A 23,033-nucleotide genomic window follows, 5' to 3' on the forward strand; every position below is an offset into this window, starting at 1 on the left:
GACACCCTTGATCTTCACCAAAACGGTATGCCTCGCCCAGGTCCTTCTCGCTCTCAGCGCGCCACTCAGCCATCTCAGTCCCAGGCTGGACCGAGTCAGACACAAAGAAAAGGACGTGCACGACAAGAAGAAGACGAGTCAGACGAGGGAGATGCAGCAGAGAATGGCATGGATGAGGACGAGGACGAGGATGGGACTGGCCATGGAGAAGGGGTAATTCCGTGTAATTCTTCCTATAGGCTTGAACTGACGTACTTTCCATTACATTGACGTTTTTCTTAGGACCTGTTGAAGAAAGCCCAACAACTGGTCAGGCTGGCTCTGTTCAACGAGCAGAAACGAACGCCTCTACGCAGAGATGAAATATCGAAGAAGAGTAGGTTGTGACGATCCTTTCTTGCGCATCGCTTCTGATAGCTTCTCCTCCCGGTATCAGTCCTTGGTACGAAGCGTAATGCCTACAATACTGTCTTCAGTCAAGCACAGACGATTCTTCGCAATACTTTCGGCATGGAGCTTGTCGAACTTCAAACCCGCGCTGCTAACCAAGAGGCAGCACAAGGTGGAGATCCCGACAAGAAGAAGAAGCCCAACGGCAGTCAGGCAAACGGTGCAGCAGATGACGACGAACCCACTGGTAGGCAAACCGTGACAGGGTTGAAGAAGAAAGGTACGTTTGTGCTCTGCCTCACCACCATCTCGTCAAATGTAGAAGCAATATTCTTACGTATGGACTTCTTTGGTATAGCGACAACGCAAGGTTCCAAAACCTATATTCTGCGCTCTACTCTCGACCTGGCACTTATTGAGATCGCGACCACAAAGAGTGATCCACAAGTGATGGAGGAAGAAGCGGCAGACGCGCGCGAAGATGAAGATTATGGATCTATCATCAACTGGTCTCGCACTGACCAGCTTCCCCTCCTTGGTGTCCTCTATGTCATCCTCGCACTCATTCTTTTAAACGGGAAGGTCATGAGTGACAGTAAGCTGCTCCCTCCTTCCAGCCCCTCCCCCATTTCTGCGATATATTCCGTGTCATCGCTAACAAGCCCCTCTACTTCCTACCAGTGGACTTGCGTTCCCTTCTCAAGCGTCTTCGCTTATCCATTGGGACTCCAATAACACTCAACGATCAGTCCACCCGCAAGAATATCACAATAGAAGACTATCTTTCTTCCCTTCAGCGCCAAGGTTTCCTCGACCGTACCCAAATCGGTGGTGCCGCCACAGCAGGCAATAAACGTGGCCGCGGAGGGCAATCCCAATCCCAAGCTCGTAATGGCGAAGGCGACGGCGATGCCGCGTTTGAATGGCGATGGGGCCCTAGGGCCACGGCAGAGGTTGGAGAAATGGGGATCGGCAAATTCGTGGCCGATTTCTTGGAGGAGAGAATGAGGGAGGCGGATCCCGAGGATGACGATGACGATATGGATGAGCGCGCGGCGCGAAAAGCAAGGCAGAACCGCGAGGAGCAGTCGGCGAAGAGAATGGAGGCGCTTGTTAGAGGTATAGAGAGGGCTGCTGGAGGCTCATTGGCTGATGTCATTTAGAGCTTCCTCCGGCGTGGCTTCGCCCTGCTGTAGGCTTTCGAGTGCATATTCACCATTCACTACTCGTTGTGCCGTATCTTCTTGCTTATCTCTGTATTCTTTATTCCTTCCTCTTCGTTCCCATGTTATGCTTCACTTTGGTACTTCACCGTCTTTCCTTGCTACATAACTTACTATCCGAATACTTGGCCTACCGTCCCAACGCCGTGTCTGGGCCTGTTCGACAAGCCATCTTCAACGGATTGACCTAGAACAATATTCTGTGTAGGCGACCTCATGATATTCGATCCTAAGCTATCCTCCGAAAAACCGTGAGTGGAGTAAACCCAACAAATTTGCATGCGTATATATCCTAAAAACCAACAGATCCAGTTACACTGCATATATAGTACAACCCACGGTCATAATCACGCCCCTCGAGGATTCAGACCTGGTGCGTGCATACGCAGCTCGTAGTACTCTGTCACGTCAACGAGATAGCCATAATTCCCAGTTGTATGCTGCTCAACGACCACAGCGTTCTGGGGCCTCTCTTCTTCTTCTTCTTCTTCTTCTCCTTCTCCCGGAGCTTCAGCGAGGTCTTCTTCGGTGAGACGATGTCTGTAGGCTTCTCTACGTATATTGAGGACCAGACGGCTGACGGTGACGTTTGTGGCACACCAGACGAAGCTATATGAGGTAGGAGGGTAGCGTGACCGTTAGTTGGAGATGAGGACGTAGAATGGGAGGGTCAAGATCAGTTAAACAGAAACGTACAAGACGCCAAGGAAGATTAGAGAGAGCTAAAATGACGGTAAGGTTCTATCGTTAGGAGGACGTTGATAAATCAGCGCAAAATAGGACCTACAGGGGCAAGGATGGAGATCATGAAGTTTGCAAGTCGTAAGCTGGTCAAAACCTTGATTGGAAAGATATACCGTAAGCGATGTGAACAAATGAGCTAGCAGGGAGACCGGTCTGCGAGATGGCATGCGTACCACGAAGTAGACGAGCCCGTCTTTATAGAGTTGTTGTGCAAGAGGTCGATTACGTTCTCTAGGCTTATCCAGCGCGTTGTAGCAAGTGGTACCAAATACCATCACCTCAAATATAACCTGGTCCCCATCCTTAGATCAGCTTCCACAACGAGACTGGAAGAGGGCAGTAATAGGACTCACCCCAGGCAGAAAAAGACCTTGTAGACTGACGCGTTCGGATAAAATACACGAGCGGACGACCGGACTGTAAGTTATAGTAGCTTGCAATACCAATCAAGGTCAGTGTGTTTTACTTTTCGAAGCACTCTTTGCAAGACTCGAGTGCGGATTATCCTACTCACGAAGCATCTGGACAACAACCCATGACACGACCGCGACAGAGGCAATCTGGGTGGCGATAAAGAACAGGAGAGTCCACACTACGAGCCGAGTCCGACGATTCCAGAGAACCCAGAGGCGCAGTAAGACAATGACTGTGGCCGGTTGGTGAGGGCGTGTCCGACGGATCATCATTAGCTATGTTAGACAATAATCGTAGTATGATGGTAGATGTTGATCAAGACGTACAGCCTCCATTCGCTATCGAAAGTATTCCCAGATAGAGGGCCAAAGGGAGCCAGACTTTGCAGCTGTACGAAGAGCATGATTGAATTTCTAAAGCGCTTTTTCTGAGAGGAGGAGGATGAGTAACTTACAACTTCGACGGCACAGATTTGGTCAGCGCAAGGCGTTCTGATGGATATGAGACGCAATGCTTACCGTGTTTGTTGGTGGTGGGTTTGCCAGCCCCATCAGTTCTATGAAACCAAGTTGTTAGCGAGATGTGAACGCGGAATCCGCACGCTGTCGCCTTTTAGACTTACGCCATGTGTGAAGAATCATGGCCGTCGGTACTGTATATCTGTTCAGGAGAAAGAGGCACTTGGGTACGGTCCACTGCGTCTTCCAGACATATCGAATTTCGTCGTCGAGTGTCAACAGATGATCTGCATCGTACGACATCAGCTCGATAAGGAAGACTCTACAGAAAGCTTCTCACCGTAAAGCAGAATCACGAGTCCAGCCACTATAATAACGAGTATCCATCGTGAGCATTCTTACAGCTCTGACCCAGAACTCCATGAGATTCAACAAGTACTACGCACGACTAACATAGCGACAGACGTCGAAGTGGAAGACAGCGGATGCCAGGTCATTATCCTCAGATACGGCCATGGACCATTCGCAAGCCTTCAAAGGCAAACATTACAGTCCGTATCAGTAAACGAAAGCAATTCGAGACCGGACTTTGAGGACAAGCCAGAAAGACTAACTACTCACCTAATGCCACTTGAGTCCAGGTCTTTAGAGCATGCACGGGGGAACGACCCAGCACACTCGAAGACGACGGACGGACACAGCGGGGAGGGAAAGGATGCAGGAACGGAAGCAGACCACAAATCACTGATATGCGGAAGACTTCATTTATATAGCCTGCAGACCCTGGTTGACATCCAGTGGCAAGCGAAGCGGCCGTGGAATTTAGAAGAGCGATCTCCACTCTTCTCAGGCTCATGTTGTTGACAGTTCCGATAGTTACATACAGTCCGGTCCCGGCGTCGTAATCAGGGCCAGATAACTGGACCAGCAGGGACCAGCCAGTGTTGGTGCGGTTGCCACAGTGCCTGTACGGTTCTACCGAACCGTATACGACGAGTCTGTAAATTGGCAGCGTCGGTGAGGATGGCGCTGAGACAACTTCATATAATTCTTTCAGGCTTCATCAATCATGAGTACAGGAGCTTGCGCTGGGCTCCGTTCCTCAACGCTTTGAAATGTATCCGGGCCGACGGATGTCAGGACAACTCAAGGACAACTTGGCTGCATGATAGACGAGATAAGTAGACAAAGAAGATGGTCAGTTTTGAAGGAAGCACGTCTGCTGACAGGGCAATATCGCGCATAACTTACTACTCTCGTATCTTCGTCATTCCGTAATCCCGGATGCCTTGATTGACAGAATCTGCCAGGCGAATGGACCAAGGAGTGTACGACAAGATCCACAGTACTAGTGGATGTAGGTAGTAAGAAGATGCAACGCGGTTAACAGGCGAGAGCTTGGAATATTCAAAGCAAAGCGAGACTATAAGATACATAGGGTGTGGGAACCAATAATATACGTGCATGTCGCCAACGGTGGGAAGACCCCATCGCAGACTGACACCCATGGAAAGACAGAACGACAAGACGAATGCTCCATACAACAAGATCATGACGTTAGCGAAGTTCATGATATTCCTCATAACCCACGTTGAGCTCGTAGGATATGATGTTGGGGTCGTCCGGGGTGTCCGGTACCTCGGTGTCAGGTTCGTACCCTGTGGTCACAGAGTCTTGTTCTGGTGATCGACGCTCTACCGCGAGTCGACGGACATTTAAGACCAAGTGGCTGAGCGTGACGTTTGTGGCACACCAGATGAAGCTGTATGAACAAAGAGGTCAGTGACCGCCGTCGATCTAAGAGGATGTTTGTGCTTGAGGAAACTAGGCAGGATGGGTACATACAATATGCCCAGAAAAATGAGGGATAGCTGAGAAGAAGTCAAATTATTAGAGTGACTTGAGTAGACGAGAAAGCAACATACCGGTGCAGTGATAGCAAGGACCATATTGATAAGTCGTAGTGCTGTTGAACAAGTATGCGTCAGTTCGATGCTTGAACTCGCCGGTATACACAATGCCCAGGATTTACTCACTGAATATACACTAGAGAATTTTCAATGTTAGTTTATCCGTCGAGGTCGTAAGGCATAAGTAGATATGGAAACGGGGGGAAGAGACATACACAGAAGAAGACAAAACCGTCACGATATAATTGATTGGCCATTGGGCGATTCTCGTCCCTTGGTCTATCGAAAGCGTTGTATACAGTCGTGCTGAAAACCATGATCTCAAATAGAACCTGCCCGTAGTTTAGTGAATATGCGTGCGATTGGAACAGTTCAGGGAAGCCTACACCAGGTATCCACAACCCTTGCAGGGGTAGTCGCTTAGTCAGGACGCAGGAATTAACGAGGGGGCTGTATTCCAGTCGGGCTGTTCAGATTTGCCCAGGTCAGTGATTATGTCGTCTTGTGGTCGAGTTACGGGCCGAAAGAGGGTATTGACTTACAAACGAGCCCCGTAGCAACCCATGTCGTCACGGAGAAAGTCGCCAATTGTGTGACGACGAAGACGAGAAGAGTCCATCCAACAAGGGATGTCCGTCGGTTCCATAGTACCCAAAGCCGCAAGAGGACGATGACTGCCAAGTCGCCGTAACAATACGTCAGTTATGACTGAGTACAGATGAGGGAGGGAAGCAAGACCCACAGCCTCCGTTCGCCATCGATAGAACGCCCGCGTACAGCGCGGTTATGATCCAAACCTTGCAACTTTGAATTGAATCAGTATCGAAGAATTCGCGACAATATCGCGAGACTTACAACTACAGGGAAAGGAGTCAAGCAATATTAGCAACAAGTAGCCAAGGTTGTCTTCAAAGCACACACCGTATCTGTCGGCGAAGGATTCGCAAGTCCGGATAATTCTACACAGATGCTTTGAGCTGGCTGGGATCATGGAGCGCCGCAGAATGACTCACGCCACGTATTTATAATCGTAAGAAGGGGAACACCATAGCGGTTGGCCAGAAACATTCCCTTCGGCAGTGTCCATGGTGCTTTCCATACATATTGAATCTCCTCGTCGAGGGTCAACAAATGGTCTTCACTTCGATTGAGTCTCCTATAGTAAACGTAAGAGACCGAGAGTACGCACCATAAAGCAGTATCACTAGCCCTGCAGCTGCGCGCCACAGTGCGATGCAATACAATCATGTTAGCATCACGGCAATACGACAGTGAAGTCAAATACGATATGCGTACCACTGACGTATCTGCACGCGTCGAAATTGAGAACAACAGTGGCGAATTCTGCTAGTTCCGCCTCTTGCGCTGCTGACATCGAACCATAAACAAGCTAAGTTGTCCAATTCGTAGCGAGCGTCGTGAAGAGTGTAGGTGTCGTACTGCGAAGGAACACAAGCTAGTCAAGTGGTCTGAAAACGGCCACACCTCGACGCTGTACGTCCGAAATGATAGGCCAGCGAGACCACGGCTTGTGGTGGAGGACGAGGAGAGAAAGAAAGAATGGCAGGAGGAGAACACAGACAAGACCGGAACCGAACAAGTATAAACGAGTCGAAAATGCGAATGGGTCGGGCGGGCTCAAGGGGGTAAGCTTCTAGCCGAAAACCAAATGTTATATCACTTGGCTCGATCGTTTCCAGCTCTGACACACTGACAGCTTCCGTCCCTGAAGTGGGGTAACAGGTATCTCGATGTCCGGGGGATCCTCTTGTAAGACAACAGCAAATCGTTTGAGCATGAATTATGATCAAGGTGAGGACTGAAGATCACGATTGAGTAGAAGGGGTTTCGCAGGGTTTCACACTACTCCAGGGTGCAGTGATGACTCGCATGAGCCCATACGGCAAAATAACGAGCACGGATTCGAAACATCCGCCCAAGCCATGGTTACCAAAATCATCGACAAATGTCCATGAAATCGAATACAAATGCTCACCGCTTTCCCGAGGCTTGCCCGCCGAAGAAGCAACTCATGAGCGCCTCTGTGAGGGCCGCCGCATCGTACATGTACAACTTGTTGCGGGTGTTGCGGGCTTGTTACGCCGTGCCTTTGCGGAGCAAGATCAAAACAAACAAGGCACAACAAATCGTTTGCCGGCCGCACGCCGAGCTTCTAGACACCGTAAGACACCGTCTCGCTTTGACTTCAAAGCGAAACGGTGTCCAGGCACGATCTACTCTTAATGTAAGCCGATCATCTAGCAGAGCCACGCGACCGAGCTTGTTGAGATTCTACTGAGTTGCAGACCAGCTTGCACTCGACCAAGATGGCCACAAACCCGACATCGTAACTGTTACAGAGTCGTGCTCGGGATTGACTGACTATGAGTTCACAAAGAGGTTCTGTGGTCCCCGAAGTCAACAATCCATCAACAAAAGCCTCCACATGCTCGGTCGACTCGGATATCCCTACCGCAATGGTAATAAACTACCCTCGTCGCCACCAAAGCGCCGTCAGCTTCGCAGAATATGACATATTGGATATAGATAAGGTGGCATCAGGAAGCAGAACTAGACGAAATATTTTCCATATTCGAATGAAGGGCACAGGAATGGAACTATTATGGAAGATTGTCTCGAGACACTCCTAACCATATCCGCAATTTGTAGTCACCCACAAGCAGACCTTTTAGTGTGAAAGATCGGTCGTTCAACGTGCCGCAATTTGTATCTACAGAAGTTAGTTGGATCCGAAAAGCCACCTAATGATCGACAGCGGCTAGTCGGGGAGGAATAAGTCTCGGAGAGAAACAAGGACCGACATCGACACACGGTGTTTTTCCTTCAGCGACGACTCATTTCAACACTACGTCCCGCACTTGAACGTTGGACTTTTGACAATGGGCTAATACTATATCACACGTTGGACTCAAACATACAAACTGGCACGTTCCAGTCCAGAAATCAATGCGATGCGTAAGTTCCTCCTCATCGAGGAAATAACAAGCCGGGACGCGAGACGTACCATATCCTGTTCAAGGCAAGAACAAGAGAAATAAGAAAATTCCGAGCAGGGCCTTCATGGATCCGCATAAGTGAAGAAGACAACGCTAGGTAGGCATAAGATCCAAAAGGAATACGAAAGACGCACGCAAACGTTCGAAACGTTCGCCGTACGGAAGATGACAAGAAGAGGAGAAAAGGGGGCATATTCGTATATGGGTTAGATGATTTATGAGATGGGAGGAGAGAAAGATATTGTAAGGGATGAAAAGGAAAAGGGGAAGAGGGCATAAGACGAAGGAGAAGGTATGTAGAAAGCACAGGCGACAGGTAGGCAGACGGTATTATGTATGTCCTGACCACTTCAGTACAGTCACCGTCAGAAATGTATCAACGACGACGAAGATTCAACGAGCATCTTGTACATACCCATCTGCCACCCCGACAAAGCTCACAACAGAGGAGCCCGGTGGTGAAAGCAGTCGACGAAATCCCAGTCCCGATCCCTACAAACAGCAGTCCCAAGAGTCCTCGACTGGTCTGATACGGTCCCTCCCTCCTACCCGAATGCAAAGTATGACCGGGGCCACAAATCAACACGGCAGAAGCGACGTATTGAAGTGAGGGCGCATCGACTATCGACTCCTCACCCGTCAGGGAAGAGGAGAAAGGCATCCTCGTCTCCTGAATAGACAAAGGCGTCGCATCGCGTTCATATCGTCGGAATTGCTTCTGCTTGCTGCTAATGTTCGCTGCTGATTGTTGTGAGTGCTGGAAAATCACGGGTCGAGCTTCTCTCCCCTCGCGAGGACTCGGACGACGACGCTGGGCTCCTTGACCATGTCCATCATCTTCTTCACCGCAGGAGGTCGATCCACGAGTCTCTCCCGCTCCCGCTCCTTTCCAATAGGGGCATCTTTGAAACCGACAATGGCATCCCTGTCTTTGTCGCTGCCCCCGGAGTACTGTGAATGCGAGTTCTTCTGGTGTCGTGCAGTGCCGTGCCCATAACCATGTCCTTGCCCATGATGATTCGCACGAGGCGGGCTGCCTCTGATAGTTTTCATTCCTCGTTCTTCCGCTTCTCCCGCTCCCGCGCCAACGGCAAGGTTTGCGCCGGCCACGCCACCGACCGCGGCGGAATGTGCACCACCAGGGCCCGCCCCTTCAGTAGAAACATTCATCACCACGACTCCAGCCCTCTTAGCCCAATGCGCTACGAGTTCGCCTTGCGCCCGAATCTCGTACTTGTTGGGGTGCATAAGGACATGTGGCGCCGGGAGCGGAACAGGAGAGTCCGCGTCTGCGTTAGCAGAAACGGGTCTGGAACCCGGAGGTGCGTTGTTGAGTGGCTGGGTAGGAGATGGCGTAAGAACGGCGAGGACGACGCGAAGGCCGCGCTTGTTGGCGGCAGCGGCAGTAGGCGGCGGAATGGTGCTGTCGACGTTCTCGACTTGCCACTTCGCGCAAGAAATCGTCCTGCGAACCCACTCCGGTGAGCCTAGGACTATGCCCTTGTCATCCTCGGAGGGAGGAGCGGGCTCTAGGGAAATAGAGTCCCAGAGAACGTAGGCATTGTCTTGCTGAACGCGGATACGGGAGTTGGTGCCTACTTGAGCCTCAAGGATTCGGGAAGCTTGGCGAGCACGCTGGGCCAAGGGGGTCGTGCCCTTCTTGAGCAGATCGAGAGTGTTTAGAGCTGTAATCGGCATCAGGTATGATTAGTCATGTTCGCAGAGTAAGAGTGTGGCGGATATTGAGGGCCACTACAAGTAGTCAAGGCAGCTTGAGAACACACCTTCGAGCGGGACAATGACAATCTCGTCTCTCCCATCCCTACACCATTTCTTCACTTGCCACAGTCCATTTATCAGCACGCTAGCATCGAGGACGACGACGTCCGCATCCTTTTCCTTCCTCTGTATCTTCCTCGTTTGAGCGTCACCGAACCTATTGCCCAAACCGCCCTCCTCCCTTCTGGTGTTCCTGTTCAAGATCTTGGGTCCCCCTCCGCCTTCTGTCGCGGTCTCGCCCTCTCTGTCCCTCTCCCCTCCATCCATCCTCCTGCCCGCACCGCCTCCCCTCTTGCGTCCAAACGTCCCACGCCCATTCCCATTTCCGTCGGGGTTCCAGAGTTCTCCGGGCTTGGACTGACGTTGTCCATACTGCCCTTGGTTAGGATGGTTTGGAGTCTGAGGAGGTTTCTTGTCTCTGTCCCTCCAGTTCCGGGATCCGGGACCAGCGGACACGGTTTTCTCAAGTTGTTCAACTTGGTGAGTGAGGAAAGCAGCGCCGAGAGCACGAGACAGTGCGAGTTGTTTGTTCGGAATGACAGCGGTGGGGCCCTAGATCCGATAAACGAATGTAAGGAGGCAGCGGCGGCGGTGATGGACAGAAGAAGGCGTCACGAATGGTATAGAAGTCCGACAAGTTTTAGGCCGCCGATAGCAGGGTTCCGAGGAATGCCATGCAAAGTGGATAGTTGAAGGGTTCAAAGGACATAAGGGTTATGTCAGTGGCGAATATTCGAGAGACGCTGGCGAAAGACACATACAGCTGAGTCTGCCATGATTGCTTGATCTTACTAGTTCTTCCAGCAGAAGATAGGTTATTGTCGACGATAGCGACCGCGCTAGGAGAGTTATGTGCCCTCCAAGATATTATAAGAGAATAGCGAGCAAATCTTGTATGTAGTGTTGGGTGTCGAAGGCGAAGCTGTGGGAGATGCGGGATGGTGTGTGAGCGTTGATGTCAGGAACAGCATCGCGCTTATTATATGGCCGCCACATCCTCCGTGCCGCTCGGCACCCGTCGGCTGGCACCACACCAGCGTGCCACACGGGCCACCGCCACAATGAGTCTGACTGATTCAGTTGGACAGCTTTTCGCGTTGGAAAGCATTTGGAGTACGTAGAGTTCGGTGAGTAAGGTAGAAGGACATGGTAGTTTCTACATCCTTCGGTGCGGCACTGGCAGCTGGACCCAACAAAATGGTGACTGGCACCGAGCTCACTCCTGAGATTGGTCCGGGGCAGGTCTTACAATCTATTCACGGTCTGCGAGAAATGGTTAGAGTGCAACAACACTGGAAATAAGAGGCAGCGACATAGCATAACCATAGAGCACGGGTATTCATAAATAAACGAAGAAGACGAATTTTGCCCAAAGAGCTCGAAAGGGCCACGAGTGAATGAACGAAGAGGGTATCGACGAGTATAGTGTATTTGGTGATAGCTATGTACGATAATTGGTTGTTCGAAGAGTGTTCAGGATGGGGCATAACGAGCGTGCGCGCCCAGAATCTATAGGTCTGGGCAGTGGTCGTAGATCATCGATCATTCGTGAGATGGGCGTATCAAAGCGCAGGGACAACACATATCACTGTCCTCACAGAGCAGAAGAAGGTCAAAAAGGAATCATACCGAAGACGCCCTGGAAGCCCGGCACAAGGAGCTAGTATGTTTGATCAGAATCCAAAGACAAACCCTAACACCTCCTTCCACCCCTTCTTCACCACAACCTGTGTCCCATCAGCCACATACTCCTCTCCCAGCCATTCTACGAACTTCGCATCCAACCCACTCAAAGGCCCAAGCTCGAAGCTCGACATATCCTTTGGCGTGAGCACGATCATATTTTCGTTCTTGATCCCTCTGTCCTTCCTCCTACCGTCCGAACCTGGAAGACGGCCATCATCCCCACCAGCTTGACGGCCGCGCTTGCTAGCTCGCCTGCCTAGCGGAGCATTGGACGAACCAGGGGGAGGCGCCACTCGACTGCCAGGAGGAACGAATGTTGCAAGCTTCGAGAGCAGTAAGGCCGTGTTTGCATGGAAGGTCTGCAGGAGCGCCAACGTCGTCAAAATCTCCCTGTCCTGATCTCTTCCCCTCTCTGGGTCATCCTTTTTCGCTACCACAGGACCGTCAATACCACCGCTACCACTGGCAGCACCCGCCTTCCTCTCCTTGTCTTTGTCTCTCCCGAAGATGCTCATCCCACTCGTTCTTCTCATACCCTTACTCACTTTTCCCACCTTTACCATCCCGATCCCTAACACACTAGGGCCGTCGGGCAGACTTCCAGGCATGATACCTGACCCGGACACCTGCGGAGGTCTCCCCTCAATCCCATTCCCCAGTTCCCTCACAACCGGCCCACCAACACCAGCGGCAGTCGCTCCACCCTCTACCTCCTCATCCGAATCATCCTGAACCGCCACACCAGCGCCCGAGTTGACGTTGATCTCGTCATCGCCTTCGAGTTCGATGCGCAGCGGCGAATCTTTCCACGCGCCCATGCCCATCCATAAACCCGCGCAGACGAGACACACATCCTCGTAGAGCTTCCAAGCGTCGCTCCATCCGCTTTCGCCAGCACAGTCGGGCATCGGCGGGTGAGGATGCGAGTGCGAGTGTGAGTGAGGGTACGATGAGTCCAGGGCGAGGATCCGATCGAGTTCTTGCCACTGCGGACACTTGAATCAGTATTTGTTTCCAGACCCGGAGCGAGGTGACATTTGGTGCTTACCAGCCTGACGTCTGACCAGGTAAATCGTACCGCGGAGAGCTTGAAAGAGTTTGACGAGCTGTAGGAGGATGCAGCGTCGGAAGCTGGGGGAACTGAGACTACAGGTCGCGAGACGTAAGATATTGGACGAGCAGGTTTGTAAATCGGAGGGGATGGCGATGAGGGAGACGGGGTAGGAGCGTAAGGAGAGGCGGAGGGTGTGGATGATGGTGGTGCGAGGTCGATGATGAGATCGTAGAGCTGTGCTTTCTCGTGGAATATCGCATCTGTTGTACCTGCAGACGAGTAAGCCCAACACATCGAGTCAGCAAAAGTTCGGAAATAGATAGATACAAAGAGGAACGGGTTGATACGCACAAGCAATCCAGCCTCTCCCTGGCTCATCTTCGTCCAGTTTTCTAAGTCTGTCTATATCATGTAACGTCACCATCCCCAACACCGCGATCCCCTGTTTATGCTTCCCTCTCAGTCTGCCCTTCCTTCCATACAAATCCGACATGTCTGGGTCGGCGTTCTCATCTGCCTCGGTTTCATCTTGAGCCCCAGGGCGTCCTTGTCTCGACTCAACACCTTCACCGGTAGCGTTTTGATCGTCCATCATATCAACCAAGTCTCTCTGGTATGAAGCGCGCCTTGAATTGTGCCGTGTTACTTCTGCCTCCCTATCCAGTTGGTCATCAAAACACATATCGGCCGCGACTTGGCAAAGTACGCATGCCGCTTCCACCGGAGGTTGCGTGTAAATGAGAATTCGACGGCGTCCAAGCACATGTTTGTAAAGCGTGAGAGAGGAGGGACCAAGAATGCGGAGAAGGTGAGCAAGGTGGAGCGTTGGATGGTGTGAGGTTGACGATGGCTACAGGATGCATGGAGTATTGGTCGTGAGGTGAACACGCATGAACGGGCTGGCGACGACACAAAAATGTATGAATAACGGACCTCACTAAACTCAGCGTCCCAACCGGCCCATCTTCTCTCTTTCACTCTCCTCGTTTCCTTCTTTCCCTTCCTCTTCGCTTTTCTCTCCTCAAAGAAAGCCCTCGCAGGCTCCCAGACCTCTTCCTCGGCATTCCTGATCACCGAGTCACCGTCGCCACTCAACAAATCACTCTGCGAATTAGATCTCATGTCGATTTCGTCATAAATTGTGCTGGCAAGTTTCTTGAGTGCGTCGAGGTGCGTCCATGGTCTTGGCTTGTCGTGTGCTGAAGTGGAGAGGAGGATTCCGAGTGAGGATAGGCGGAACCCACGATGGCCATGTTCTGTCGTGGGTCGGCGACGGTAGAGGGACAGGCCTGTATGTCCATGATGGTTGAAGTACCTGATATCGAAGAATGATGAATGAATTAGGACTTTATACAATTAAGGTATGGTGGGTGTGGGGTTGAAGAGCAGCCTTGACGACGAATGCATTTCTATGTATGGATGCAGAGGTGTGATAGGTGAGTATGATAGCAACCTACACGACATCATGCTCTACAGTGTGCAATCCACTGGGCAATGAGCTGAACTCGACACCATTGAGGTCCAAGTCTATAATAGACAACCGTACCGATATGTCAGTAGATTTCCCATAACGACCTAGCACTGTTACAGGATCGCGAGAGAAATTAGACGTACTATCATCAACTTTCAAACACCAGTCGACGACGTTTCCTTTAGTCGGATGGAATGAAGCGTGAAATATCGCAACTGGCGCAGATCATCGAAGTCAGTTACGCTTGGCATTATTGAAGGCCGACACACCGCTAAGATAATCACAAAGACAGATATACCTATATCTTGTGGGACGGTGGATGGTGCTGACGAGGACGAGGCGGAGGATTGAGAGGCCATGTTCGTCCTGAGCAACCGCGACCGCCGTCGTTGACGATGAGGCCTGAGGAGGATAGTTTCGCTGGTGGTATTACTAATGTAGTTTCAACTGTTTACTCCATAATAACATAGCAACCTCTCAATCTAAATCGGATATGGTGTAACGGCTAACATTGCCGCCTCTCACGCGGCAGCTCGGGGTTCGATTCCCCGTATCCGAATATATTGAGTTCCATCCAAGTGTTAAAATTTTATTTTACAAAATTGCACCCCCGTGGTTCAAATGATACATAGACATACAACACGTTAAGCACACCCAGTAATTTCAATCTTACTGCGTTATTTTACACGGTGTTCATTTACTTCCAGATCCCTAAGACCAGTCAGAACTTCCCGGGCCAAAACATGCCCCTTTCCTTATTCTCCTCATACCACTCCCCATCGTGCGCCAACACGATTTTCACACCTACGCCATCCACGCCATCCATCCCCATCAACTCCCTGATCCTGCGCAAATGCTCCTCCGCCTTCTCCTTGTCCACATGCGCACATCCCAACACCTCTCCCTTCTCATTCCTCACAACCGCAATATTCGCCTCGCCCAGTAAGATCCGACGATGATGTGCCGAATCGCCCGCAAGATACACCCAGTTATTGGGTGCAGTAGGTGTAGGAGCAATACGAACGAGTGCATTGATGTGCCCAGGGAGATGACCAGGCGAGTCGATTATATAGAGGGAACCGTCCGAGAAGGGGTCATAGGCGTGCGGGAAGGGTCCTAGAGGAGCCCATCCCTCTGCGCTTGTGCTTGGAAGTTCGGTAGTTCTATCAGTGGGGAGTATACCGGATTTGATGGCGGAGTGAAGATCGTGAGGGTAGCCTTTCTCGACTAGCGCTTTGCTGCCGTTGCCGACGATGTATTTGGCGTCCTTGAACCACGTCGGATCACCGATGTGGTCCCAGTGAAGATGAGACAGGATGACGTATTCAATGTCTTTTTCTTCGACGTTGTGTTTGAGCAGGAGTTCGGGAATGGTGGTAGGCAGGTGAATAGGGGCGAAGAGCTGCTCGATGCGGTCGAGAGCGGGAGGTGCAAGGGGACTGTTGGCATCCTCACGCGCTAGGTCGAGATTGACGGCGGGAGGAGGAATGGATAGATCGAAGATGATTGGGGTACGGTCTGTAGATTGAGAGCGACGGAGGAGGAATGAGAGGGCTGGGACGAGAGGTTTCAGGTTTGGGTGTGGGTCAGTGGGAGTTGGTGATGGGAGAGGGTCGACGAACACGAAGAGTGGAATGTGGAGGTGTCCTGTATCCAGGACGGAGACGTCCCAGTACGCTTGCGATGGACTGGGAGGAGGGAGGGTAGTTGAAGACATTGGGGACAAGATGATGGTCGAAAAAAGAGATGCACTGACGAGATGGTCGAGGGTTGATAACGGTGGGTGTCTGCGGAGTGCGAAGAGCATTACTGAGTACACTCGGGGAGGCCAGGTGATCCGAGAGCTATGGCGAGATCGCGAGACTGCCATGCTGAGATAGGGCATACTTGGTACATCTGTCATCCCAGCTGAGTGTCCAAAAATATGGTATCAAAGTGCTGAGGATTAGGCAATAAAGAAAGGAAAGAATGGCGTCGGAAACATACATGCATCGTGTCCGAGCCCGTCCAGGCACTCGTTGGTGTCAATCAAGGATGTCCAGGCTAAAACATATGCTCACCCTTGGTCCATAGTACATACCACTCTCGTTCACGCGCCAACAGGTCTTCCACTCCTATGTACTCGGTCGAAACAATTCATCTCCTTCAGCTTCTTGACCTTTTCAATATGCTTCTCCGAGAACGCTGATATGTAGATGTCCCAGGAGATGACCTATTACGTCGACTTAAAGCCTGCTGCTTTAGGTTTGCAGAAGCAAGAGGGTCGTCGTCCGAGATGTGCTATTGGGTAGTTGAAGACCAAAGAGAGCCGTGCGCGATGTAATGGGTGTTCACCGTGAAACTTTGAACCTGAGAGAGTTCCGTTCATACACAAGGCGGAGTGGCGCGCAGGTAAATATACACAGCATCGAAGACAGAGGGCTGTACAAGATGAAGACCCGAAGCAGAGACCACGAGGCCGAGTTATGCGTTTCCAAAGCCTTGGGGGATGTTGAATGAGCTTGCTCTATCCTTTGAGAGTGAACAACTTGAAGTTGTACTAGACCCTATCGCATGAAAGGCTGTCGCAAATATGTTGAGAACCGGCCACTTAGTGATTGCACGATGTCTGCTTCGAGGTGAGAGTACAAGCACTTGTAAAAGTGAGTATGCTTGCCGCACATGAACAGAAGGCCAACAAGTAGGTCGTCGGATGAGACCAGAAATTCTAAGGAAAAACACGCAGAAAACAAGGCGGGTGACGCCGTGTCACGCGGGTCACATGTGACTGTGCGCTACGTCACGGCTTTACTGCCGGAGTTCGCGCTTCGTTGTTCTCGTTCCCCCACCGGCCTACAGACGGCCAAAGCTATACTCAACTCGTTTCTGTCCTCCATTTTCATCGTGTTTTCACTATAATCGGGCAGAATACAGTTTTGGCAGCATTGACAGTAGCTCTAGGGCTTCTATTCGTCTTCTGACACTATCGCGCTTGACTGTCGGAAGATCCAATCCTCATGGAGGCCACCACGTCAAACTCTCGTACCCATCGAGGCGGAGCCTTCAATGGTACAGCAGAACGAGGACGAAGGGGACATCCTCACGTGTCGAAGAACAAGACCTGGGTTGCAGAAAGCGTGACAGCCACAAGGAACGGGGCAAGCAACTCAAGGCATCACAGTCCACCAGGAGCCGAGAAGAGGGAGAGGGGTGGATACAGGGGTGGACGAGCAAGAGGCCGAGGGAGGGGTGGCCGTGAATCGCACTCGCCAAGGCCGCTCACACCAAATTCGCAGCTGGAGGACGCAGGCTCTGGCACAGATGCGGAGACGGGCCACACAGACGGTGAGGCCGAGGAGAACCCAGTCTTTGATTCTCCTGAAGAGCTATCAAGCTTTTACCGAGAGGTGAGTCAAATTATTTCCATGATCAGGACGGTGCAGCGATCTTGCGACGTTTTTGGAACTTCGTCGGGTGCCACACATCCTCTTTCCAGAGCGCTGCGTCTGGCCAGGGGCTCTGAGTGTGTCGCGTTCGCTTGGCCAGTCGTGCAGATATTACAAGGGTACCAGATACTGTACACCTAGTCTCGGCTCGCGAGTGGCGTTTTATATGTCTGCTGATGCAACGTCCCGTGTGGCCCAAATGTAGCTGCTCAAAGCGCGCGAAGTTGAAAAGCGAAGAGCAATCGCAGAAGGCAAGATGAATGACCCCGCCATCGCTGTCAGGCTCGAGGACGCAATAGCCATGGTTGGAACATGTAAAGACATGTGCCCACGGTTCGAGCGGTATCGACGGGAAAGAGAGAAGAACCTCTTCGAATGGGAACGCGTACGTGTTTTACTTTCTATGTCGTTCTTGGGTACTTGAAATTCTTTTCAAACATTTGAAGCTTCCGGGAACGTACCATGTCGACCATAAGCGAGCCGTCAAGGCGTACGAACGAGCGGCAGGCGACAAGAGCTTGCCATCCGACTTACGGCCTCCTGAAGTGCTTAAGGTGCGTATCTTGTGTTACCCATCATAATTCATACATTCAAGAGGACTTTTCAGAAAACACTTGATTATCTCTTCCACGATCTCCAACCTCGGAAGGGATTCCACCGAACTTTTGATTTCATCCGCGACCGCTCCCGTGCCGTTCGAATAGACTTTGGGATTCAACGTAGTAACGGCCAAATCGCCATGGAATGCTATGAACGTTGTGCGCGCTTCTCCATCGTCGCACTCCACCTCGAACGAGACCAGCCTGGTTTCGTGGCCTACATGGAAGAACAACAACTGATGTACAGTACGTGCAATAGTATATTCTCAGTGCACATATTTCATCGTACTGAGTCTCTATCTTTGCCCCAGCCTTGATGAGTTTGAAGGAGTTTTACGAAGCTGATAATCAAACGTACAAGTCCCCCCAAGAACTGGAAATGCGGACTTATCATCGCCTCATTCACATACGTGACCAAGTCGAGCGCAACGAGACAATTCGACCCGAAATCATGAATCACCCCGTCTTCATACTTACCACCAGATTCCGTCAACAAGTCCAGGCTGTTTCTTCGCCTATCACAAAAACGTCGACGCTCAAGGTCGACGATGTGGCCATGGCGATTTTCGCTGAGTTGGCAAAGGTTCTGGTGGATCAGGGTAGTCAGTGCATGGTCTATCTCGTAGCTTGCATCCTGGAGTTTTTATTCGGGAAGGATACTATCGAGAATATTGAGGGTATCAGGGAGGGTCTGGAGATTCAGGATATTATCGACGGTGTTCCGAATGCCGCCATGGCCAACGGTGGTGCCTACATTGAAGAGGGTGAATATTCAGCCTCAGCAGGCGAGGATGAACCCGAAGAGCCCACACAACCTCAGACGATACAGCCTAGTGCCACGCAATGGCTCACCAACAACTTCGGCACTGAACCGAGCACCAGTGTATTCGGTCCTTCTTCCTCGTCTACCTCTGGCCAATCGACCTCCCTGACTCCCTCTACCGCACCCCGAACCAATGGCTCGGCCTTCGGGTCTTCGACCAGTGCATTCGGCGGACCATCCACTTCGCAACCTGTTGCCCCCGCGTTTTCTGGGTTAGCGGCCTCGACAGGCGGCGCATTCGGAAAAGGGTTTGGAGGATCAGGGTCTGCATTTGGCGGTGGATCTGCATTTGGAGCATCCTCTGGATCTGCACTCGGATCGTCATCTGGCTCTGCGTTTGGCCCGCCATCAAAGACCAGTGCGTTCGGAGCGAAGTTTGGCCCGTCTTCCACCCCCTCTCCCGACAATACCAATGGCACCAAGCCCTCTACACCCTCGGTTTTTGGTTCGACGACATTTGGCGCACCGGCGCCGTCAGGTTCGACCTCATCTTCATCTCCCTTTGGTGGACCGGCTCCTCAACCACAACAGCCATCGCCGCCGCCAGCGAAACCTCCTTCCAGCGCATTTGGAGCGACCAAGCCGACTTTTTCACTGGCATCTGCGCCGCCTCTCGGATCGACGTCCGAGTCCCCACCGCCCAGTCTCTTCGGAGGCTCGACACTCAATCCCGCAGCCGCGTCCTTCTCGCCGCCAGCAGTGAAGACGGCGGCGCCCAAGCCACAGACGCCACAGTTCGGCCATCAACTACAGTCAACGCCACAAACTTCACCTTTCTCCGGGTTCGGCCAACAACCACAATCCACGCCAGTTTCACAACCCTCACCTTTCTCCGGGTTCGGTCAAACATCCACCTCAGGCCCTACACCATCACCCTTTGGTTCAACATCTACACCAAATGTGCCGGAGCAGAAAGCAGAACCATCTCGGTCACCAGTCAAGAATTCATCGTTGTTCAGCATTTCTCCTAGTCCTGCACCTCCCACGACAGCACCCCAACCTCCACAACCGCCGTCTACCTCAACACCCCACCCGAGTCCATCTCCTTTCGGCTCTATCAATAGCACTAACACCAGTAACCCCCCTCTTCCTCGACGCAAGTCCTCTTCCTCCAGACCAACCGTCCCGTCCATCTCAACCACCAACCTCACAGCCGCGCCACCGCCCATGCCATCGCCCGCCACGCCACTCCCCGAGCCACCGCCTTTGAGCAAAAACCACGTCATCTCTCTGCCTCCAACACCGACCATGCCAAACTACCAGTCCCCCGTCAGAACGAAGAGCCTCGTCGGGTTGCCCGCGGGTAGTTTCACGCAAGAAGAAGTTTTGAGCCCGTTAATGTTGAGCGGACCGTCGCTTGCGGGGCAAAAATCGATTGTGGGGTCTGGAGCTGGGGCCGGGTCTTTGTTGCTTAGGAGGCCCAGTTTAACGGCGGCGGAGTTGGAGACGCAGAGGCAGTTGCAATCGCAGGGTCAGGGCCAAGGTGGTCCGTCGACGTCTACACCACCTCCCGTGGCGCCGTCGCCTACGAAAGCGAAACCCAAAACATCGCCACAAATCTCCACCTCGACCTTTTCGGCGAAAGTCAAGCTGAATGGTGATGGCAAGAAGGCTGCGGACGATAAAATTAGGAAGGAGAGAGCTGCTCAATTTGATTTTATGAAGACCGTAAAGCCGATCTTGAAGCGGTGGAGGGAGAGGGCAGCGGGTCATTTGAAATGGGTGAAGGCTGTTGAGAGGAGTGATGCGTATAGCAAGAAGGTCAGGGAGCAGAAGTCGAGGGGGGAGATACAGCATGTGAATGGAAAGAAGAGAAGGGAGTCGTCTGGGCATGAGGACGAGGAAGATACTCAGTCAGACAGGAGTAGTAGGGCCTCTCGGGAGGAGAAGAGGAAGATCAGGAGGAGGACTTCGAAGAAGCGTGAGGAACCGAGGTCGGATGAAATGCTTGCGGACAGGCTGAGGGAGGTGAGTGTCACATTTTATCTTTCATTAAGTGGAAATAGTCACTCATCATATGTCTGATTCCAGAACCATGAACAACACGAACAACGGTGGAAGAGAGGCTCCCTCCTCGACGCTGCTCGAAGTCATATCATCTCGCTCGCTGACGGATTTCTGTTCGACTACCGGATATGGTTGTCTACGAATCCTGACAACGACGAGACAGCTATTTGGGTGGATCGCAAGTTCGACGTTCCAAAATCTGGGCAATGGTTCGCGGATAATGTGTTTTCGATACCTCTCAAGGAGGGAGATTTGGACTCGACCTCGCCGGGTTTGATAGTCTTCGAGAGAACACCTCATGAGGGAGCGAAAGATGCGATTGAGCGGTGAGTTTCAGTATAGTCTTCTTTGTGAAAAGTGAGATTCGTGTGGCTGATCAATGGGGGCATTGAAAGGAAAATGCGAACGTTGGAGGACTGTGGAAGATTGCGCGACATCGTCGAGACTCTTCCGTCGGATCGACACTTCGTACCATCTGTCGTGTTTATCTCCTGGACAGACATCAAGGAGAATGTGTTAGAAGACGACCTACTGGCGATGGTACGTGCACGATTTCAATTCTGTGGGTCTAAATGGGACGCTCACGGCTCTCCTGTGCTTAGACACAAAGATATGTCGCAGAGAAGAAACTTGAAAGCTATGGCACGCTCCCTTTGACGGCTAAGACAACCGACGTCGACGAAAAGTTCGTTGCGGTCCTTGCGAGCACGACATTAGATCTGTACGGGAAACTGGCGGAGCTTCTATCGTGGCAAGGTTCGCTCCCTCATTTCCACCCGTTCTGATTCGAAGGCAACCCTCTGACAAGCCCATTATCATATTTATTAGATCTCTTAAAAATCATGGTTGCACCATGGAAAGACTTCGCCGCCGACTGGGTCTCGCGATCTACGATGGATCACGAGGTGGACTGGGATCTGTGTAGTCAGATCATGCGTGCCCTCATCGAGTGTCTAAACACACTCGCGACGTCCATGTTAATCCGATTCGTCCCTGGTAGACCTCCTCAGGCACTCCCGGACTTCCCGCCAAATGGAATCGATTCTTCAGAGTGCGTTGCCTTCCTTTGCCCTCTTTCTGGGGTTTCCGTTGATTTTATGGTCAGCTCCCTCTATGATGCGATGTCCGAGTATCTCAGCGATATCAAAATCAAGAATTTCTCTGAAGACATCCAGAGAGACCTTCAGTCCCATCGCTCCTTGGGCAAAGGTGTGTTTATCCCCATCACTCAACCTCAATCTACATGTCTAACTGACGTTGGTCGAGCAGATTTCCCCATTCGCGCCTTCGCAGATCAGCTGTATACTCTTGCTTTATCTCGCATCGAGCTATGTGTCGGCGCCGACACATCCCTTAAATACCCTACTCCCAAGAATGAGATCGAGGATATTTGGTCCGACACACAGCAGACGATAGAGGAGACAGCGGACAAGCTGCGTAAGACACTTGCATTCCACGTCCGACCAAAACGAAGACGCTCCCGCGAATCAAGCGACAATGATAGGTACCCATTTTGTCCTTCTCTTCGACACGACTTCTTGCTAATGCATGCTTTATCTAGTGAATCTTCGCCACACAAGAAGGCGAAGTTTGCCACAGCCGAAACGTCACCGCCTCCCCAAACCAATGGGTCGAGCCCCCCAAACAATGGCCATCCGGTTCCGTCGCCCAGCGTTTCGCCCTCCGCGTCCAGCTCGACCGTCAATGGCTCTTCGTCTGACTTGATAACACCTGCGATGTTGATGCAGCGGGCTAGGGCTGCCTTGAAGAAATATGGGTCTTGAATCTCTCCCCTTTCTATTCATCTGGACGCGATCTCTTATTACCTAGCATATCTGTGGTTTGATGTTGTCTGTTATCGTGTTTACTGTATTTATTTCAATTTTTTGTGCACTTATCTACTCCTTCTGTGTTACTGGCTGGCTGCAATGTACTGTACGTCTGGTTGTCTTACCGAGCAGATACTTACAGACGATGAAACAATGGTGCCTTTTGTGGGCCCAAGTGCTCTACCTCTTTCATAGACGATTGGT

At 51.6% G+C, this 23,033-nt stretch overlaps 7 protein-coding genes and 1 non-coding gene across 8 annotated transcripts; 3 read left to right on the top strand and 5 right to left on the bottom strand.

Moving 5' to 3' along the window:
* Positions 1–27: 27 nt before the first annotated feature.
* Positions 28–1,778, top strand: STEHIDRAFT_169820 (MAGE-domain-containing protein; the record flags this gene model as incomplete). The annotated part of the gene is made up of 5 exons (XM_007306042.1): positions 28–213; positions 283–376; positions 437–670; positions 749–985; positions 1,072–1,778. The coding sequence occupies 5 exons, from the start codon at positions 28–30 to the stop codon at positions 1,551–1,553; spliced, it is 1,233 nt and encodes a 410-aa protein (XP_007306104.1). The 3' UTR covers positions 1,554–1,778.
* An 84-nt stretch (positions 1,779–1,862) lies between these two features.
* STEHIDRAFT_122888 (uncharacterized protein) lies at positions 1,863–3,929 on the bottom strand. Its single transcript, XM_007306043.1, has 12 exons — positions 3,851–3,929; positions 3,676–3,760; positions 3,570–3,596; positions 3,394–3,516; positions 3,288–3,327; positions 3,098–3,159; positions 2,872–3,003; positions 2,711–2,790; positions 2,531–2,647; positions 2,401–2,451; positions 2,310–2,335; positions 1,863–2,222 (listed from the first exon to the last, which is right to left on the bottom strand). The coding sequence occupies exons 2-12, from the start codon at positions 3,743–3,745 to the stop codon at positions 1,961–1,963; spliced, it is 990 nt and encodes a 329-aa protein (XP_007306105.1). The 5' UTR covers positions 3,746–3,760; positions 3,851–3,929; the 3' UTR covers positions 1,863–1,960.
* Positions 3,930–4,610: 681 nt separating this feature from the next.
* Positions 4,611–6,670, bottom strand: STEHIDRAFT_122889 (uncharacterized protein). Its single transcript, XM_007306044.1, has 12 exons — positions 6,436–6,670; positions 6,329–6,355; positions 6,153–6,275; positions 6,059–6,098; positions 5,882–5,943; positions 5,682–5,813; positions 5,526–5,605; positions 5,355–5,471; positions 5,266–5,275; positions 5,155–5,195; positions 5,075–5,100; positions 4,611–4,991 (listed from the first exon to the last, which is right to left on the bottom strand). Exons 1-12 carry the CDS (start codon positions 6,512–6,514, stop codon positions 4,787–4,789), a joined length of 942 nt encoding a protein of 313 aa, XP_007306106.1. The 5' UTR covers positions 6,515–6,670; the 3' UTR covers positions 4,611–4,786.
* A 1,482-nt stretch (positions 6,671–8,152) lies between these two features.
* On the bottom strand, positions 8,153–10,627 carry STEHIDRAFT_122891 (uncharacterized protein). The gene is made up of 2 exons (XM_007306045.1): positions 9,941–10,627; positions 8,153–9,841 (listed from the first exon to the last, which is right to left on the bottom strand). Exons 1-2 carry the CDS (start codon positions 10,200–10,202, stop codon positions 8,922–8,924), a joined length of 1,182 nt encoding a protein of 393 aa, XP_007306107.1. The 5' UTR covers positions 10,203–10,627; the 3' UTR covers positions 8,153–8,921.
* A 546-nt stretch (positions 10,628–11,173) lies between these two features.
* On the bottom strand, positions 11,174–14,505 carry STEHIDRAFT_169823 (uncharacterized protein; the record flags this gene model as incomplete). Its single annotated transcript, XM_007306046.1, has 7 exons — positions 11,174–12,607; positions 12,670–12,944; positions 13,027–13,525; positions 13,609–13,990; positions 14,133–14,202; positions 14,290–14,361; positions 14,445–14,505. The coding sequence occupies 7 exons, from the start codon at positions 14,503–14,505 to the stop codon at positions 11,609–11,611; spliced, it is 2,358 nt and encodes a 785-aa protein (XP_007306108.1). The 3' UTR covers positions 11,174–11,608.
* Positions 14,506–14,633: 128 nt separating this feature from the next.
* Positions 14,634–14,705, top strand: STEHIDRAFT_t186. Its single transcript has one exon. It is a non-coding gene; the product is annotated as a tRNA-Glu (tRNA).
* A 135-nt stretch (positions 14,706–14,840) lies between these two features.
* STEHIDRAFT_148226 (uncharacterized protein) lies at positions 14,841–17,028 on the bottom strand (the record flags this gene model as incomplete). The annotated part of the gene is made up of 3 exons (XM_007306047.1): positions 14,841–15,834; positions 16,548–16,567; positions 16,987–17,028. 3 exons carry the CDS (start codon positions 17,026–17,028, stop codon positions 14,868–14,870), a joined length of 1,029 nt encoding a protein of 342 aa, XP_007306109.1. The 3' UTR covers positions 14,841–14,867.
* STEHIDRAFT_169825 (uncharacterized protein) lies at positions 16,982–22,924 on the top strand. The gene is made up of 12 exons (XM_007306048.1): positions 16,982–17,532; positions 17,777–17,956; positions 18,018–18,125; positions 18,179–18,416; positions 18,482–20,961; positions 21,025–21,326; positions 21,396–21,540; positions 21,603–21,756; positions 21,829–22,051; positions 22,106–22,209; positions 22,270–22,504; positions 22,562–22,924. Exons 1-12 carry the CDS (start codon positions 17,143–17,145, stop codon positions 22,782–22,784), a joined length of 4,782 nt encoding a protein of 1,593 aa, XP_007306110.1. The 5' UTR covers positions 16,982–17,142; the 3' UTR covers positions 22,785–22,924.
* Positions 22,925–23,033: the final 109 nt, after the last annotated feature.

This window comes from Stereum hirsutum (assembly GCF_000264905.1).
Source record: "Stereum hirsutum FP-91666 SS1 unplaced genomic scaffold STEHIscaffold_10, whole genome shotgun sequence".
NCBI classification, from domain to species: Eukaryota; Fungi; Basidiomycota; class Agaricomycetes; order Russulales; family Stereaceae; genus Stereum; species Stereum hirsutum.